The sequence below is a fragment of the Orbicella franksi genome, chromosome 6, assembly GCF_964199315.1.
Source record: "Orbicella franksi chromosome 6, jaOrbFran1.1, whole genome shotgun sequence".
Taxonomy (NCBI): Eukaryota; Metazoa; Cnidaria; class Anthozoa; order Scleractinia; family Merulinidae; genus Orbicella; species Orbicella franksi.
In genome coordinates, this window is record NC_138150.1 from 22,326,906 (window position 1) to 22,347,499 (window position 20,594).

General features: G+C 40.3%; 2 protein-coding genes across 2 annotated transcripts in view; both read left to right on the forward strand.

Moving 5' to 3' along the window:
• LOC145491236 (ATP-binding cassette sub-family C member 4-like) overlaps positions 1-19,626 on the forward strand; it is a 43,968-nt gene extending 24,342 nt beyond the window's left edge. The window contains exon 9 of the transcript XR_014049793.1: positions 19,589-19,626. The gene's annotated coding sequence lies outside the window, so the exon portion shown is untranslated. The remainder of the gene's footprint in view (positions 1-19,588) is intronic.
• LOC145490519 (ATP-binding cassette sub-family C member 4-like) lies at positions 218-18,331 on the forward strand. Its single transcript, XM_081469628.1, has 9 exons — positions 218-339; positions 6,885-7,447; positions 9,952-10,331; positions 11,557-12,979; positions 13,283-13,454; positions 14,059-14,629; positions 15,584-15,720; positions 16,148-16,509; positions 17,783-18,331. The coding sequence occupies exons 2-9, from the start codon at positions 6,926-6,928 to the stop codon at positions 18,329-18,331; spliced, it is 4,116 nt and encodes a 1,371-aa protein (XP_081325754.1). The 5' UTR covers positions 218-339; positions 6,885-6,925.
• Positions 19,627-20,594: the final 968 nt, after the last annotated feature.

Consider the following 20,594-nt stretch of genomic DNA (forward strand, 5'->3'; position numbering starts at 1 on the left):
TTTTTGCGCAAAAGGTCCTAAAATCGTCTGAACATTACGTGACGAAGTCTTAGTTGGGTGGCTTAGGCCAGGCGGAGCTGTATCTGCTAATCGATGGCATTTTGGATATGGTTTGGATGATTTTAGGCTTCGTTAACTTCAAATAGTAGCCTTATGGTCAGATGGGAAAGGAATGTTGCCCCATATTTCGGTCGCCAAAGTTTTATCTTTGACCTGTTTGTCTTCCTGTCAGGATCATGTTTCAGGCTTAGTTACCACTGACGCTTCTCAGATAGGCTTTCTTCGAAACAGCTTCGTATTAAAATTGCTCAAGGCTTAACTCTTGGAAAGCATTTACCGGTACGTATGTCACTCACGTTTTAACAATTCATTCAGTTTTCGCTGTTTTGTCTCCTGATTTATTTCTCTTGCAGTACTAGTGACTGAATCTCAGTATAGTGTGAAAATGAGAGAATCTAGAATCCATGCTCGTCCGCCATCGCCTTTAAAGTAAGCGATTACTCAAAGGAACTGCAGACAGCGATTGGAATTTTGATGTACAGTTCATTTGAGGTTTTGTAACAACCAGGATTGGTTATGTTTCACTGAAGTTGGTCGCTCAACATAAGCGCCAGTTTCACTCTTGTTGCGTTCCGACGTACAAGCCGGAATGTAAAGTTCTAGCCGGGGGGCGAGGCGGGGGGTAGCAACTTCCTAATATAGGCCATATATCTATGAGTGGCGCCGAAGGTCACAGTTTTAAGTCATCAAGGTTATTGGGTATAGATTTTGACAATTTTGGTCCCGCACAAGTCACGTTTTCTACCCCCTAGTCAGTTATAATTTTTCGACGAAACGTTTGTTATCATCGGTCTTATTCATCTCTAGAGAAATGATGAGAAGTGCGTCACACATCCCCGCCCACATTTTCAGGGAGTAACCCCCCTTCCGTGAACAATTTCAAATTCATTGATCGGACTTTGTCACTGATGTCAATTGATCGAAAATAAACTCGACTTCAAAACAAATTTTCATGTCAACAACGTATTTTCAACACCAGATGGCTACGGGCAGTCTACTAAAACTATTGAGCAACAGAACACGACGGCGTTTATTTCCTTGTCTCTGTCTAGTCAGGAGCCCATGATCTTGGTTTCGTGCAACCCTTCAAGCAACATCAGACGTAGTAAGATGCAAAACAAACTCGAATTTGACTGAAACAAATTTGCGCTTAAAAATACGTATTTTCAAGACATAACATCCACAGGCAGTCTACTCAAGCAGTCAGGAGGTTCTAGAAGAGACAAGCAACACGAATATGATGATACAAGGGCCGGAATAAACGAACCTAATTTTCGGGACCGTGCGACTTCAATAAATCAGGAATGTACTTTAAAAGACCACTATTCTTATTTCGAAATCTGCGCTCCAGTAATGTTTTAGGTAAGGAAAAGGTGCTCTTCGGATTTGTTGAAATTCATATCACTTTGGGAACGAAACTGAACACTGACAGATCCTGTTCGGCCAACTGTTGTTATAATGTACTCGAACTGCTAAGAGTGCCTCACTGATCCCACGCTTGTATCCCATGCGCGCTGGTAACTTTTCAGTTTCCGCTAACCACAACCACTGCAAAACGAAACAAATGACTGACATCTGACGGCTAAATCTCTCAGATGAAACTTAGGGTTATCCAAAGGAAGTCTCGAACATTACACAACAGATAACATTGAAAACGTTACTAAGGGCTAGAATTGTGTAAACATATCCTTATATGAAGGTATAAATCCCGTAATGCGAGCATTATGCGTGTCTCGCATCAAGAGACTGTAATGGATAGTCTGATAATGCAGTTTTTTTTTTCTTTAACCTAAAATACGTCTTATGCCGTTCTGCTTGCGTGCAAATCTCCGAAAAGATATGCGTGTTGCCGTTAGTTTTCTGATTAGATAATAAGAGTCAGAAATGTTTTGATGGTGTCATAACAGGCTAGCTACAATTTTTAGCAAACGAAAGGTCGTTGCCAGCTTAGAATTGGTCAAACATTAAAAATTCGGATTGTCAGCTTAGAAATGAGGCGCCTTTTATGATAACTAAGATTTGAAGTCTGTAGAGTTTACTGATGGGTGAGAAATGAGCTGAGATTGTAATTAACAGCTAAACATTTCACTGACAACTGTGATTCTAGCACCGCATGCAGACATTCAGCATAATATTTAAGAAATTGAAAACATGTACCGTGTTTCTACCGAGTTTTAGTATAAATCTACCAGTGGTCTATCACGAATGCCGTCCTCTGATTGACTACGCTACTCACGTTCTATTCTGTGATAGATAGTGAGTAGCGTAGCAGCATGTGAATGACCATATTCTTATAATTCCACACTACTTTACACGCTAACGAACTCGCACTTTTTTGTATTCCTAGGGAAGCCTGTGTAATGATTTCTGCGAGGTGAATTTCTGCGGCACTTGCGTGTTATGCCAGCTGAGTCGTGAGCTTAACCATGTTGGGATGAGGTAGTGATTCGCGGAGTAGCGTTTCGTAGTCACGATCAGAACTTTTAGCAAGTTGTTTTTAAGTTTAAAACTGGCTGGGTAATAGTACTAAAGTCAGATGTAGAAACAGGTTTTTGTTCTCGAATACGTTTCTATCAGGCTGTCAACTTTTGTTTTAGAGTGGTTAAAAACGTGTAAGCTGTGTGAGTTTGTCCTTGGCATACACAATAGAGTAGAGAACGGCGGTGAACATAGAAGCGACTGACTCCTTGCGCTTCTTTTTTCTTTCTGTAATTCAGTGTGCAGTGAAGGGAACAGAACAGTTTGGGTGTCAGTAATCGATACTGGGTTTTAATTAGAGAAAAGGTGATTGATGTTGGAAAATCAGTGCAAAATTGTTGCCCTTCCGGATTTTGTGACTTTGAGTTTTAACTATGTCGTAAGGTCTCCCCAACTATCGAGTGGAACACTAGTACACTAGATGATTAAGTTCTTACTTTCTGAAAGGCTGACTGACTGACAGACAGACAGACAGACTGACGGACGGATGGACGGACTGACTGACTGATTGACTGACTGACCGACGAACTGACTGACTGACTGACTGACAGACAGACTGACTGACTGACCGACGAACTGACTGACTGACTGACTGACTGGTCAATAAAGTAAAGTATTACACGGTCTGAACGATAAACCTATTTCATGTAAGTAGCTGGCTGTAAATTTTGTGTTTTTTTGTCATTAAAATTTCCACGAACGAACATTGTTTTGTTTTGGAGAAACTGGCAGTTCATAGCTGTAGGTGTTGTCTAGACTCTGACATACAGCGTTAAATCGCTTTTATTTGGTTGAGTTGTTTCTGTGGTTTCTTGAAAGCATGGCTTAGGGTCGTCACGCAACGCTCCTCACCACACCACAATGTTGTCACGCAATTCTCCTCCCACCATTTTAGAGGCAAGAAGTTTTGCGTGACAACTCTACTGAATTACGACTGCACTGGGAATGGGACTATTGTTTCTGTTAAGGCGATAACTAGCTAAGTGAAAGATAAAGCTCTCGAAAAGAGATCGTTGATTGGTTAACTAGTGTTTCCATTCCAATGCGAAGGATTTGATTGTTCAGTTCACCGTAGCTCGGATATGTTGATGTGTGACGTGACATGGAATGATAGGATGAAAAAATTATGCTTACATTCAACAGCCTGTTCCAGGCTCTCGGTAGTTGGAGGCAAGCGAAAAAAAAAAGGGCGATCGAGAGAAAAAACGAGGGGGAATGAGACGAGGAAAGGAAGAGAAGGCCTTAGTCCTCCCTCGTTTTTTCTCTCGCCTGCTCTCCTTTCTCCCCAACTACCCAGAGTCTGGAACAGGCTAGCATTCAACAGTAAATGTAGATGGAGATGGATCGAGATGAATATGGAGATGGACGCGAGGATGGAAATGAAGATTAAGACGGAGATGAACATGGACATAATGTAGGTGGAGATAAAGTGGTGGTAGTAGGTTCGGAACATAGACATGAGTTGAAGCTTTTCAGTTGTTCGTCAAGCATTCCCTTGAAAATGTGGAGTGAACAAGCCAGGAAAGAAAAAGAAACCCACCCACCCCCCCGCCCCCCGCCTTGATGGTTGTCTTATAATACCCCTTTCTCACACCAACTAAACACATTAACAAATTGAAAATCAGTATCACAAACATGACTGGCACCCTCGATTTTAGACATGTTTCTACTAAGCTCTAATGGGTGCATTCACTATGCTAGACATCAAGTCGACAAACTTCAGTTAGATTGTTCTATGACGAAAAGACTTTTAAACTGTGCTTAACTAAACAGCTTTTAAACATGTTTAAGCTTTGGTGTGAATGGGATATGTTCCGTTATGTAGAGATTTCACTCATCCTTGGTAGGATTATAATATTTAACCTTTTTGTAGGAATCGAATGTTATTATCTGCAATATGCATATGATCGCATACTGATTACTAGCTGCGACTGTCAAGAGTTTTCCAAGTCGATGAAAGGGATTTGCAATTATCTGTCGTGTGTTTGCTGTTTCAACGTAATCTTTAAGGGGATAGCATCCTGAGTTTTTAAGTTGTAAAGTTTTGAAGAAAAAATAATCGGCCATGACTATCAGCTCTTTGCCGACAACTAAAATAATGTCGCATGGCTTATCGAGCAGCCCTGAGAGCGGGTAAGTGGTCTGACATGCAAATGTCAGAATTACTCAATATTAAATTTCTTTTCAGGCTCATGTCTGGTTCACTCGCTCAATCCTCTTCATGCCTTTGGGAACACAAGACCTGAAGCCGTAATAATAATAGGGAGCTTAAGCAAACCACGACGGCAACGGCAACGAAAACGCCGTCAAACAAAAGGTTTAATGAGCAAAACAATAGCTGTGCACGTGCGTTATAAATCTTTGTACATTTCTTTGCTGTGCTCTGCAAAACAACGTGAAATGACCAAGTTTTGAGTATTTTGAAGAAAGTGAGCCACTACGGCTAATTTTTCGTATTTTCTTCTAGAATTATTCGCTAGCGTTACATCTTTAGTTTGAGTAGAGTTTTAGACCGCTCGGCGTGCAGAACAGTTCTAGATAATTGCGAAATTCAAAGGTAAAATTTAAGTCCATTTTTTTTCCAGCCGTCGTCCTTGGCGTTGCCGTCGTCATTGCCTGAACTCCCTAAAAATAATAGGCACGCGGAGAAACAATCACGATCCAGAATTTTGTTATAGATATGATTATTATCATTATTGTTATAGGTAATCATACGGTTTCGAGTTCAATTTGGAATTAATTTGCACGAGTGAGTTTTCCCAAAAAGCTGAAATTGCACGAGCCGCTTCCGCGAGTGTAATTTCAGCTTTTTGTTAATAAATGAATTTTATTCATTTATTATTATTTCTGTGTTCATGTAATAAAACTTGGGCAAAATAAGCAGTAAACCCGATACACTCTTTCTTTTTATAAGAACATATTTTATAGAATATCGAGGCCGAAATTCACGAAATTTTAAGAATATTTCAAGAATAAACCCGAGGCTGAGATTTTGAAAAGGATATAATTTTGTGTGTTGAAAATTTGTAAATACAACACAATTATATGTTTTTAACTAAACCGTATAAAATTCTTCCTTCTATAAACGGCAAAACTAGCCAAAAAGCAACACAAAAAGGACTAGCCGTATGTTCTATGCTAATAACATTTCTGCAAGAAGTTATGTGCGTGATATCAGGCTACCCGTTAGTATCAGTAGTTCGATTTAAAGTTCAGAAACGTATGCCGATATTCGCCGAGATTTGATCTCATATCAGACTTCCCATATTGTCTCGGTGAAATATTGATACCGAAGTTTAACAGAAAATTAAGTACATCTTACTCTCTTTCGATTATTACTTGTCTGTTCCTATTGACTTCAATTGCGAAGTGCTGCGCTGACTATTCAATTTGAGAATTTTAATTATACTGCCCGCGCATCTTTGGAGACCTGGGACAGTTAATCGGGGTGCGAGGAAAAGAAACCGGCGCGACGAAAGTTTACAAGGTCGTGCGGTCGTGCTGGGAACCGACTCTTAACACACCATTTCCAAAAGGCTCGGCCAATGCGGGGTCTTGATTGGGCAGAAAAATCCTTCATAATATTTTTCCCAACCGTCTGTAGCTCCTGAGGTACTTTGGTGTGTTCTTACACGGCCGCTGTTCAATCACCATACTTGCTTGGCTAGTTCACAAACGTGCAACGTCCTGCGTGCGAGGGTGACTTTTATTTTAATTTCCTTAGATAGAGGAAATATCTAAATGATAACTTGAGGGATCATTTTGGATGTTAGCAGCTCGGCGTTTCTAAAATGAACGGACAAATTTATTTTTCGGACCGATCACAAGCTATCGTTAATTCTTCGTCGTCGTTTTCGTCGTCGTCTTCGTTTTCGTCTTCGTCTTCGCCGTCGTGGTTGTCGTAGACTTCGTCGTGGTCGTAATCGTATTCTTCTTCTTCGTCTTCTTCTTCATCATCATAACCAACCTCGATGAAAAAGGCAACTGATTACTTGTTACATTTGATCTCACAATAATTCAAATCGATGTGGTCTTCTATCTTCAGTCTGCTCTCGATAGCATTTACAAAACAAAATTCCCTGACATATGCCACGTTGTGCCCAGTACCTAAAGGTGGCGCAGAAACCGTTCATATCAACATATTCTTGAGTTACATTTCTTCAGAAGTTCTAAAAGTGGCCGAAAAGGCATTTTAGGAACAAGCTTTCAGTCAGACAAGTAATTAATAACATAGTAGTTTATCATACTTCATTTTGTTTATATTTTATGAATGATTACTTTGCCCCCTTCCCCTACGAATCCAAAAGGGTTAACCGGTCATCTAATACCTACGCCTAACTTTCTAGGTTCGCTGTGCTGGAATAAGAAGTAACCCATTCTTTGAAACATGTCGGACAGGCCTTCAGAGAGCCAAAATCCAAGAGATAGGGCAAACTGGCTGTCACTCATATTCTTTTGGTGGATGAATGACGTTTTAAAACTCGGCAGCACGCGACCGCTGACCAAGGAGGATTTGTTTAATCTTCCTGAAGATTGCAAAGCTGAGGTTCTCGTGGAGAGAGCCGAGACGTATTGGTTCGAAGAATTAAAAAGGAGCGAGTCAGTGGGAAGGAAACCGCGTTTGTGGAAAGCAATGGTCAACCTTATTCCCTGGAAATCACGTCTTGTAATGATAATGTTAAAAACGCTAGAGTCGTTGAGTTCTGTTTTCCAGCCTCTGTGTCTTTGGCTTGTGTTGAAGACGCTGAACGATGGGCCAGATCTTGACATGAGGTTCGCGTTCACCTACGTGGCGCTTTTGGGAATGACAAGCCTGATAAAAGCGTTAGTGATGCATCATTATGACTTTCTAACTGAACTCTGGGGATTGAAGCTTAAGGTGTCGTTAATCGGACTTATATATAAGAAGGTAAGCTTAATCATGATGAGAATTCAAGGCTTAAGGGGGTATGGTACCCTAAAATATGGCGATGTTCATGAAAAATTCAATTTCTTGGAAATACAGGACTTAAGACCCTTGAGGACTTGTCAAAAACATTTTGAAACGATCTTGCCGAATTTCCTTCCAGATGAGTGTGAAATTTAAGGAAAGTACACAGCGGTATAAGTTTTTTCACGTGGCAACGGCCATAGCAACGACTGTTTACTATAAGAACGTGACCAAAAATATAGATTATTTTTAACTTATATGAACGAAACTATTTAGAAAAAAACTTTTAAGACATGCACAACTCGATTGGTATAATTATTTGTGAAAAGCTTTGCCTCAAATTGTCATCACAGGCTCATTCATTTCCCTTATGAAAAGGAATATTTCCCACAACTGCGGTAACTTTTTACAAAATAGAACAACCATTGCACCCCCTCCCCCGAGATCCAATCTGCACCCCCCCTCCCCCCGCTATTTGTGGCTCGTTAAATGCTTAATACTTCATGTAAGAAACTTAAAGTGCATTTTTCTCAAAAGTTTACTTTTGCACCGACTGACTTCGCGCCAACATTTCTACTTTGCAAGGTTTTTAAGTAGAATTCCCGAAACTTGGGATGATCAAAGACCAATAGTGTCGTGATGTCATAAACCAAAAAAATCGTAACATTTTAAGGTCTGTCACGTGACATGAGATGATTTGTCCACTGGGTGTGGTAAAAAATAAGGTTATTTCCAAATAAAGCTGTAAAAAGCACTGAAAATAAGAGTTAACTGTCAAAACTTAGGTTCATTGCACAGAACAAAACAGAAACTTACATGATATGCTTATTTGACAGTCAAATCTTGTTTTGAAAAAGAGCAGGAAGTGTTGGCCTCAATACTATAAAACACTACTTCAAAAGGCTGTGGCTAGTTTCCATAGCAACCATTTTGAGTAAAACTCTAGAAATTTAATTTCTCTTCTTGAGTGCAATAGCACACAATTGATCTTTCTTCACCATATTCAAACAGACTTTTTGGTCCATTTGAGGGTACCATACCACCTTAATTAAATAATATATATCTCTTCGTTGTCCCTTTCCTTCGCGGGAAAAAAATTAAAAACCCCGCGCTCGTCAAAAATATTTTTTTTCACCAGAAAGTTAGCTCGGAACATATACATATTTATATTCGTTTGAATCGTCGATGAAATGACCTTTTCGGGATATTTTTTCCTTCGGGGTCAACAAAATCCTCCGATTACAAAATCACGCCGAACCCACACGTTGCAAACAAAATCTCTTCAAAACCCTGACTTCGAAGCGATATATCACTTTAGTGTTAATAGCTACCACACATCGGTAGAACGTAAATCTATTCCTTAACATTCCAGCTTTATCGTGTTAAAATTTCAGCGAAATCGAACAAAACCAGAATTAATTAGAATTTTTTTGCGACCTCACTTCCCAGGCTTGACCTAACAAAGGACACTACGGTCGCCCATAGCAACCGAAAAACACGGACATAACAAAGCCGACGTTTCGGCCAAAAAACTCCAGAATTATCACCTGAGAGCTTAAACTTGAATGGGAACATCATTTTCGAACTTTTTTCAACTGATTTAGACGAAAGAATGGCCTCGGCAGGCTAGAAAAAAGACCAAGAGAAAAAACAGAACAGGACAGCATAACAAACCGATAATATTTCACCGCGTGGCTTTCGGCACGAAAACGAAAATACAGCTTACTTCTGGATAAATTCAGCCTTAGAAGCCAGCAACTGGTCCCAAATTACTTTCTGTATCCTTACAAATGTCCTGACTTCCATCTCCGAAAGATTTTGCCCCAATTTTGAGCAAATAAACATTTCGCCGAGAGCGTCCGCCATTACGTTGGCTTCCATACTTAATTAGCTAACTTTCCAAAAATCTCCCGAAGGGGGGATATGACGAAAAGAGCTGAAAAAAGGCCTGTTATTGGCTAATGATGAGATCATCCCACTGTCCAAATTTGGTGAGAATCGAAAGTAACGCCAATTTTCTGTCACGTTTTCAATCTATGGTCACTGGAGTGACCAAAATCGAGACTATGGTCTGCATTGAGGACGAAGCATTGCTAGGGGATGTTAACTAGAGTCATCAACTCCCTCCCAGTTTTTTTTTTTTTTTTTGTAAGACCTAGAGCATAATTTTTGTAGCACACAGTTTTGAATTGTCGCACTCAAACTTAAAAAAGCGACAAATGATAAAATCCATAGAGATGGCTTTCTTGATTACCATTTCAAACAACGTGTAATTAATTAACTAACAGTTGGCGTCTTACGCGTCAAAACCAAACAGTCCGAAATTGCTGCTTGATAATTAGGCAGAAAGGAACTCAAAATAAGCTTGTAAGCCTAGTGAGCTGTTATAATTCGCATGAAATATGAGAGAATTGATGAGCTAAAATCGATCTGGAAGTTCCAGGGTAGTCCAGTTTACGGTGCATTTTTGTTTCGCTTTGCAGGTTCTCTCACTCAGTCGCTGTAGACTGGAGGTTACGTTGTCTGGAAACATTATCAATCTGGTCTCCAATGATGCACAAAAGATCGAAAAGTCTTTGTGTAGCGTTGGCTATATGCTGTTAGCGCCGCTAGAAATAATGATCAGCCTGCTGATTCTGTGGCACCTGATTGGCTGGAAAGCGCTCGTTGGCGCTGCGTTTCTTGTAGTTTTAGTCGCCTGTCAAATGTTAATGGCGAGAAAAGTTGCAAAGCTGAGAGAGAAAGCGGCCACTTTTACAGACAAACGGCTTGTGGTGATGAATGAAATCATCGCTGGAATACGAGCGGTGAAGATGCATGTTTGGGAATGGAACTTCATGGACATTGTGCGCAACCTCCGCAGGTACTATATACTAGTTATGGGAAGTTTCCAGTGTTACATCATGGAATATCCCAAACGAAAATACAAGTGACAAGTGAGATATCTCATGGTATACCACGAGAGAGCGTTGCATAACTATTTTATGCCATGTCGTAGAAAATACACAATCAATGCGACAAACACGCGGCGCATGAGGCATGATGGGAATGTTGGATGTAATACTTACTGAAACTAACGTCAGAGACTTAATACCCAGTTCCCTGTATGAGATGTGCCTGCAGGGAATCATGTGAGTTGTATTCATCACCTAGGACCGGATATTTGTTTTGATGAATACAACTAACATGATTCCGTGCAGGTGCGTCTCATTTTCTTCACGTATGTTTCGGAAGATGCATCATTACATGCTGCAAGTAAACGTCATTACTCGTGGATTGCATTATAGTTCTGCATCACTTTTTCTTAATAAAACTTGCATGTAAGCCAGCATGAAAAAGATAAGACACTGCCTTAAAGGAGCTAGTAGGTCACGGTTTGCGCATCTTGAGAAGGCTAGTCTAGATTTTTCAAGTTTGTCGTTTGTAATCCGTATTAATCTTCTCCATCCTTAGCCATCCTTGTTCCTTTATGGTTTATTATTATCCCTTTGGTGTTTTTCTGTCTTAGCATACTGTTATTTTCAGGTTCCTTTCAGTTTTAGGTAATTTTGTTCGTGGCCAAAATGACTCACAATACCGTGACTGAGCTCCTTTAAGTCAAAAATACTTAAAAGCTGAGGAATATGAACATATCGGCGATCGCACACAGGAATGTTCGCAAGCAAGATTTGAATTTGTTCATTCTTATGGCTAGAATCAATCATTAACTGAAGTCTATTCCACAGCTTAATCTATAAAAATAACGTGGGTGCAATGATCGAATTTAAAAATTTGATCATGCATCTACACTTAGTTATTAAGGAACCGTCCCTTTTGGTAGTGGACTTCAGTTCTAGCAAAAGTAGTAAGCGTTCACTTTACACTCATTTTAGTTGTTGCCGTTGTGAGCTTGCCAATTTGATTCAGCGTCCGATGAATTATTTATTACCAGGCGGTCAGTTAATGAGAAAACTCAACCATGAAAACTGTTTTGGACATCCTCCAGGGGCATGGATTTTCCTAGCTGTAGGCTAATCTATATATAGATTTGGCATTCGCCCAATTTCTTTTCATCACGTTTATGTCATTTTCTGTAATCTGTTTCACAGGAAGGAGATGGCAATAATTCGTTTAAAACGGTTGATTGTATCAATATTACTTGTTTTTCTCTTCACAACGAATCCCATCGCTGTCCTTGTCTCAGTGACAACTCTGATATTGACTGGAACCCACTTGTCATCATTTGCGATATTCATCCTTCTTCTAGGCTTTGCAGCACTACGAGTAACATTTTGTTACAAATTGAGTTTCTGCATGCAGATTGCTTCGAACAGCAAGGTAGCACTCGATAGAATACAGACTTTCCTGATGGAGAAGGTTGCGAAGTTCGAAGAAATCGGTGAAAACTGTACCCACGGCGACCTTGCGGTACAAAATTGTAAAAGCGAGAAGAAAAAGAAAATGGCTGTCCAATTACTCAGTTACACACAAAGAGATGACTATTTTAGGGAAGCTCAAACGAGTACCGACAACTCTCCATCGGAGCCAATCATTGCGCCTGTTCCGACAGAATTATTTTCTACAAACTCGGACTTAGAAGAGCCTTATGTCTCGATTTTTAGAGCGTCATCTTCCTGGAACCAAGACATTTTGAGCAACACATTGAATGACATTACTTTGAACGTTCGCAATAGTAGCTTTTTAGCGATAACAGGTGCAGTTGGAAGTGGAAAATCCTCTCTTCTAACAGCCATTCTCGGAGAACTTCCCCTGCATAGAGGAACAATTTCATTCCACGGAAAATTAGCTTATGTTCCTCAAATACCCTGGGTATTTTCTGGCACCATAAGAGAAAACATTTTGTTTGGATTACCTTTCAACGAGGGGAGGTTTCAGCAGGTTATTCACATATGTGAGTTGACGAAAGATTTGACGAACTTCACAAATGGTGACCTAACGGAAATCGGGCAGCGTGGAGTTACCCTCAGTGGAGGTCAGAAAGCACGTGTGGGTTTAGCTCGTGCAGTGTATTCAGACGCTGTTATCTATCTGCTTGATGATCCCCTAAGTGCAGTCGATACCAAAGTAGGAAGAAGGCTTTTCGAGAGCTGTATGCTAGGCCACCTAGCGGGTCGTATTCGTTTGCTAGTCACACACCAAATTCAATATTTGAAAGATGTGGATCGCATCGTTGTGATGGAGAACGGTTCAATCATTCACCAAGGGGTATACGCTGAACTTCTACATCAGGGAGCATTTCGGGGAGTATCAGGATTGCCTGAGAATTGTGAAGATGGACCTGGGTTCCCAAGCAATGCGAGCTCAGACGAGCTTGATGACAAAGGCATTATCAAGGAGGAGCTGCAAGGTCTGTCGATCCCCTCAGTCAATACATGCGATATGCCTGAGGATGCTCAGCAACAAACCCTCAAGCAGACATTGGCTGAACCAGTCCAAGATGACAAAGGGATCATTGATACGCTGCAGCGCGTTTCTACAGACTCGATGGTCTCTTCGTGTTCGAAAGGATTGGTAGAAGGTAAAGATAATGCAGCCTTCAAAGAAGATAACAAAGCATTTGGACCTAATCTGCAGAACAAGGAAAGAGTTGACCACACGTTGTCTGGGCCCTTTAAGAATGATGGCCCAGTGAACACAAAGAAGGTGCTAAATGAACCCTCAGTATCGTTTGTGGGAGGACTACGAGAAGGTCAAGACAACAAAGCCTTCGTTGATGATTCGGTTTTGCCTAAACAGAAGGATAAAGGCGTTGGTGTAAATGTGAACGACGAAATGATTCTGCAGACTGCTAGCTCCCTGGTACTTACAAACAAGTGTGATTCGTCAGACTGTGATTCTAAGGGACTATCATTCCTTGATTTGAAGGAAGAAGAGGAGACCAAGAGTGCCGGAACTGTGACCTTTAGACTGTACTGGGACTATTTTAAACAAGGACTGCCTGTTTCCGGGATAGTGCTGCTTGCAGTTTCCCTATTAGTACTACAAGGTAAAACTAATTCTGTTTATAACTTGAAAATACTCCAAGGTCTGCCTCTTAAGTGAAATAAATTATATCGTAGCCACTCAGTAATATGTAACATTCAGTTTATGCTTTGAAGACGTTTTGACGTGGACGATAGTGAGACAGCAACATATCTAGCGAACGAAAACTTGAATTTAGGTATGTAGGATAGGAATGAAATTAATTGCCTCAAACGTATGTCAAAATAAAGTTAAAAGTATTAAGCTAAAGCTGAACTGTGTGTTTAATTGTTTCCAGGAAATGAGTATAGTACGCTGCATGATTTAATGTACTCAGGGTCATGTTGTGCAGGAGAGGTATTCTACTAGTTTGGCCAGATTTTTGGTAAAGTTAAAGTAACCTTAAAAGAGTCCCTAGAATCTGTCATTTGGATAAAAGAAAAATAACTCTCTAAGCAGATTTCGGAGTAGCTAACACGTTCACAAGTTCACAAATGACTGTGAGCTGTGTGCATTAGCTCAACGTTTAATGAATGATCACCAGTGTGGCTTGCACGAACTAAATTCTGGCAATCAACATTTCCTTGACATGTTTTCCAGTTGTACTAATTATTTGAATGCCGTTCCAGTTTGCCTCTTAGCTCCAAATCGGTGGTTGTCCAGAATTGCAGGGATGTCACTTGACCAACAGAAAGCCCCGAACACTCATATCATTCACGGTAGTTTGGTGGCGTTGTCCCTTGTTGTCATGACAGTGTCGTCTTTCTCCTTTTACTACCTCCTCCTAAAAGCGGCTGAAAACCTTCACAGTAAAATGACCCTGGCGACTATCAAGGCACCTGTAAAGTTTTTTGATTCGACCCCAGCTGGACGTATCCTGAATCGGTTCTCCAAGGATATTGGCTCTATGGACGACGTATTGCCACCGCTGTTTCTACAAGCTGTTTTACTTTGCCTATTCTCCCTGGTAGCCATTTTGGTTCCCGCTGCAACGAACTTCTGGCTCTTTCTGGCCCTTCTTCCAATAATTGGAATATTTGTTTACTTCGCCCGCTTCTATCTGAAGTCCTACAGAGAGCTGAAGAGAATTGAAGCCATCACATGCAGTCCTGTGTACTCACACGTCACTGAGACGGTAGATGGACTGGAAGTAGTGCACACTTCAAATCTGAGGAAGACGTTTGTGGACAGACTAAAATGGTTAGTCTCGAGTTACTCGTTGGTTGCATCTAACCGCGGACATGTCACAAGAACATGATCTATACTGCAAACAAGGAGTTCCCCAGACATAGTAACTCTTTAATTTGTTTGAAGGCTCATTTAGACAACTTGACAAGCAAATATCAATGATGTAACACATTGGGTGCGAGACTCTTCGCGGTCTTGCAAACTTTCAGCTAGTCATGTTTTCTCGAGATGTGCTCGCGCTTAGATGCAACCAACGAAAATGCAAAGTCAAACGTTCTTGTAACTGGAAACTTTTAACTGGATACTTTCGCAATTCACACGTCAATTGCGTTCACATTCACACGTCAATTTTCGTCAATTTGTTATAAATACGATTAAATAGTAGTTGGACCTCGTGTCGTTCAATTCAGAGAGAAATCGGGCTTGTAATTTGAAATTGGCCTCGGGCTGCAGTCTTGTCCGATTTTGAAATTACTTGGCCGATTACTCCCTGAATTAGGACAAATGTCTTGCAAAGAAATTATCCGAAATCAGAGTCGAAATTGGTACCTGTAATTGGGCACCCACGTGATCGCGCGCCGATTGCGTGACAAATAGGCTTGTGGAGAACCAATTACGACCGAGAATTTTGTTATAGACACGATGAAGGTAATAATGACAGAGAACCACGTAACGTTATCGCGATAAAATAGAATTCAAGTCTGTATTACGATGCGATTATACCTCAGTAAATTAATGCAAGAAATGAATCGAATACTTTTTGTGGAGAACAAAGTTTTAAACTATATTGGCGATATTTCGCGCTTGACCTAGAGGTAAAAAGAGGACTTGAAACTTCTTCCCCAAATTATAGCGCCTTACAGTTTGTTTAAGGCTGGCTTTCCTGTCGCTGAGTATGTCATCGGCTCTATTGATTTCTTATAACTCGGGTTTATAACTTCTCGCAATGTGTGATTATTTTTCTAGGTATCAGGACCAGAACACACAAGCGTTTTTCATGGTGATGTCTTCTAATCGTTGGTTGAGTATACGCCTTGATTTGCTGTGTACTGTGTTTGTCACGATTGTTGCAGTGGCGGCCATCTTGGTATCGGAGAGTCCCAGTCAGTACTCAACCTGAAACACATCCTTCTACTGAACAAATCTCAAGGGAAAAAAATTGTTTGTTTGTTTTCCATAGGTGTAATTCTATTCGTTTTTCTTTAAGATGCTTTTCTCGCTGACCAAAAGTACAGGGAAGAGTAACGCGCGTTGACGTTAGTGGTGCTGTACAAGTTCGGCTGGAAATCAGTGAATTAACTTTAAGTCTAAAGTAATTTTTAATTACTTGAAAGTGCTGGAAAATGTCCGAGTAAGGAGAGCATCTAAAAATCGAATCGAAAGGAGTGAGCTAGAAACAATAGAAACTAGCTTAACATTTCGTTTCCTAGTTTATGCACTCGTTGTGATCACAAATGGAGTCTGGCAGCTGTCCCTTCTCGATTATTTTTCTTTTTAATGAACAGTTCTTTTTTCTTTTCCTTTCCTTAGCTTTGGCCGGACTCGCCCTAACATACGCACTGCAAACATTAGACGGCACTCAATATGGTGTACGATCAGCATCAGAGGTGGAAACCTTGATGACGTCCGTCGAACGTGTAATGACGTATACTGATATCGCTTCTGAGCCCGGTTACAGCACTGAGGAACGACCCCCAGAGTCCTGGCCTAATGAAGGAAGCTTAACCATAGAAGATTTCTGTTTCATTTACTTTGAAGGAGGACCTCGTGTCTTAAGGGACATAAGCGTTCATGTTTCTAGTAAAGAGAAGGTGGGGGTTGTGGGTCGCACCGGTGCTGGAAAGTCATCTCTGGTATCAGCGTTGTTTCGTATGCCAGATCCACTGGGAAAGGTACGTTAATCGTTAAGACGAGAAATAATCAATAGCTCTAAAAAAAAAAACTGCCAAAGAAATACGTTTTTACATTGTACAACTGTGTTGGGGGGCCTGAGCGTTTCTATTGCAAGCTATTAGATAAGTGCGGGTAACCACTCCAACTAATAAATTGTCTACACCTGCGTGGCTTAGGTTTCAGTTCTGTTTCAAGTGAGCCTCAGAAAAGGCGACAAAATTACAGACTGTTTAAAGCGGGAAGTCCCATGCAAAACTCTTTTAGATACAGACGCCTGCCTGCCTAACCCACAGAGTTTCTCCAAATGTTCAGAATTTAGAAGTAGCTTGTTTTTGTTTTCTTACAATTTTTAAATGCTTAACTAGTGAGCTCCACTCGGCGATTTAAAGTCGTCAGACTTGTTTATTCTCTGAAGCGTCTCACCTCACTATTGTACACTTCTTCAGAGAGTTCTACAAACGTAAACCCCGATATGTACCTACTTAGGCCATACCGGCGACTAATTCAAGAAACACACACCTCAAAGATTTGGCTGGAATTACGAGTACGAGAGGGAACAACTGAAGCTGAAAAATATAGAGGCAATACCTTTAAACGTTTCGGGACCTTTTTGGGGGCACGATTTTAGCTAAAATATCTAATTGGACGTCAAGTCTGAATGACTTTCAGATATTTCATAGAAAGACGACGACTTTTTGTTGGCAAACTAGCCTGTGTAGCAAACGTTCCCATTCAGGCAACGCGCAAATTGAAGCGAGAGTTAAAACATTGACGAAAACCGATCGATTCTGAAAAACGCCCAGATTTTCATCGATTTTCATTGATTGACAACTTTTCACTTAGTGCTAAAGTTGTATTATTCAAGTGCGAACTCAAAGACGGCACTTCTTTCAACTTGTTTCAAAGCGAAAATACCCCAAGTGTTCAGGAAAAAAAGTGCTTTCTGTTTGTATTAAGTCATAGGGTCGCAAAGTTTGACTGCAAGTTTTTTTTTGATAAAAATCAACTAACGGAACAACTTACCGATGAACACTTGTCAGTCAACATGACCTCGCTGCACCAATCAGAGGTCCCGTTTATTGGCTAATGGGTTTTCAGAATCGAGGGGTTTGGGGGCAAAAGGCAAGCGTTCCCTCGTTTGCCCCACCACCCCCTGCTTCGTCGATTTTTTTGCTCTCGCTTAAATTTGCGCTTGGACAGAATATAGACAAAGCTCTTCGTACGGGAACGTTCGCTACGCAGGCTATTGACAAACATTCCCCTGCGTGTTAGGTGTTAATCGATGGTGTGGACATTGCATCCATCAATCTCCAAGAGGCTCGAAAGTCTATGGCTGTTATAACCCAAGATCCAGTGCTATTTGGAGGTGCCTTAAAAAGAAACGTAGATCCGTTCTCAGAATATTCGGATGAAGACATTTGGACCGCTCTGGAAGAAGTACAGTTGAAGACGCTTGTCAGGGATCTCCCAGGACAGCTCGAATTTGAACTTAAAGAGTCTGGAACAAACTTAAGCGTTGGTGAGAGGCAACTGGTGTGCTTGGCTCGTGCACTGGTCCAGAAGAGCAAGATCATCATCATGGATGAAGCCACCGCTAATGTGGATTTTAAGACTGATCGTCTGATCCAGGAAGTCATTCGCCTCAAGTTTAAGGATTCCACAGTCATTACTATTGCTCATCGACTGAACACCATCATGGACTATGACAAGGTGTTGGTTCTTGACGGTGGACGAGTGCTGGAGTTTGACAAACCTGAAGTGTTGATAAGTCAAAGTGGACTTTTTGCTAAAATGATCGGAAGCCTGACGCACAAAGACTAGAAATGGTGCAAATACGTAGTAACCCAATGCGTGTCAAGCTTTGATTATTGATTGGGTTTCTGTTTTATACTGTTCAAAAACAGAATGATCAAATCAAAGGGGGTGTGGAGGGTATGCGGGGTCAAAACTGGACAAGTATAAAAGTATTTTAAGTAAAGTATTAAAGTATTTTAATACTTGAAAACTTGAAGCCATCCTTAAAAGGTGGCTGCGATGGCCAAACGTTTCCAGCTCATTTCATCACTTATACTTTGATGAATCAAGGTATGTGATCATACGATAACAGTATCACACAAATGCCCAATCAGCGACAGCCACAGTTGTGGTCAACATTTTTATACAACAGCTTACCAAAGCAGCAATACAACCTGTTAGAAACAACGTTTTGTTTAGCTGTTGAAATTGCTGATTAAGGGACGGTTTTTCCCACAGGAACAGACTGATCACTTTTGGGTCACACACGGGAGCGTTCCGGCGAGGAGGAGTCTGGTGCGAAAGCTCCAAGAGGGCGAGCCTGCTTTTGATCTCTGTTAATTTTTAACTCTCCGTTCACCTAGGTCAAGTGACTTTTGGTCGAAAGGTGATGGTAAGAGTTTTAACTATCGGCCGAAAAGCGACAAAGATTACAGCCGTCATCTATTTTGTTTGATGAGGAGCGATAAAGATCTCATCGAGTCGGTAATTTATCGCGGGTTCTCCTATGGAGTTGGAGAAAGGGTTGATCATGAGTGCGTGTATTTTTGTTGTTTTAAGAAGGTTCCCATCTCTTTCTGTTCTGGTTAAGTGTGAAACATCTTATGCCTAATGAGGTTCGATCAGGCGTCGTGCATAAATTTTCTTGTGCAGACTGTAATGCCTGCTATGTCTGTGAAACTACCCGACACTTTCCCACGCGTGTTCGTGAACACCTATCTACAGATATGACACACATCGCTAAACATCCGCAGAATTCTGAGCATTGTCGCGACTCAAGTTCCAGCGATTGCTTTCATATAACTGTTCAAGCGTGTATTAGATTTCAGCTCAAGATAAACAAGCTTTGCACATCCTGTGGTTTAACCCTTCCCAATATCAACAACTTCAGTACGTTAATGTAAGCCTTTCCTTGTAATCCACACGCTTTTATCCATTTTGTATTCGTACTCATTAACATGTACTAGTTTTCAAGAGCAATTCAACAATCAAGTTACATATACTGTAATATCTACATTGAATAAGATAAGATCAGATCAGATCACATAAGATACGATAGATAAGATAAGATAGCTAAGATAAAATAAGATAAGATAAGGTAGATAAGATAAGATAGATAAGACAAGATAGCTAAGATAAGATAGCTAAGATAAGATAAGATAGATAAGACAAGATAGCTAAGATAAGATAGCTAAGATAAGATAAGATAGATAAGGTAGATATGATAAGATAGATAAGATAAGATAGATAAGATGAGGAAGATAAGATAAGATAAGATAGATAAGGTAGCTAAGATAAGATAGAGAAAGTAAGATAGGTAAGATAAGATAGCTAAGATAAGATAAGATAAGATAGAGAAGGTAGATAAGATAAGATAGAGAAAATAAGATAGGTAAGATAAGATAGGTAAGATAAGATAGCTAAGATAAGATAGATAAAATAAGATAGATAAGATAGGATAGACAAGATAAGATGAGATAAGATAGATAAAGTAGATAAGATAAGATAAAATAAGAGAAGATAAGGTAGATAAGATGAGATAGATAAGATAAGATAAGATAGATAAGGTAGATAAGATAAGATGAGATAAGTAAGATAAGATAATTTATTTAACGTCATATACACAGGAAGTGGTTACTCAGTCCTCCGAGCCAGAGGCTCATGATAAAAGTGTTTGACAGGCTAAAAGTACTACATGTATCTATGTAATCAATTTGGTCTAAAAGTAGTTAATAAATAGGTATGGTCATTGAAATTGTAGGTAGGGTTTACATCAAGTGCAATTACTGCATTTGCAGCCGGTAAAATGGAGATTATTCAATGACTACAAAAAGAATGCAGACGTTCTGACGAAACATATCTTTAACATTTAAAATCTCTCTGATTGTCGTTGTTATCGAGTGGTGCATGGTAACGTAGCTAGAGCGAGTAGTAGCAACTATTTGGGAATATGCCAAGCTATATGATTCCCAAAGAAAAGGACAGTTCGCGCAGTACCGTGATAACTACTGTGCTGAAGCTTCATAACAAAACGAGGGAGAGGTCTGAGTTAAGATGGTCTTTTTCTACT

What these genes read in the sequence shown, in the direction of transcription:
- LOC145490519 (XM_081469628.1), top strand. Translation starts at nt 6,926, where the DNA reads ATGTCGGACAGGCCTTCAGAGAGCCAAAATCCAAGAGATAGGGCAAAC. An exon ending in TCGGACTTATATATAAGAAG is followed by an intron (nt 7,448 to 9,951) that starts GTAAGCTTAATC and finishes TTCGCTTTGCAG; the next exon opens with GTTCTCTCACTCAGTCGCTG. An exon ending in TGCCAGATCCACTGGGAAAG is followed by an intron (nt 16,510 to 17,782) that starts GTACGTTAATCG and finishes CCTGCGTGTTAG; the next exon opens with GTGTTAATCGATGGTGTGGA.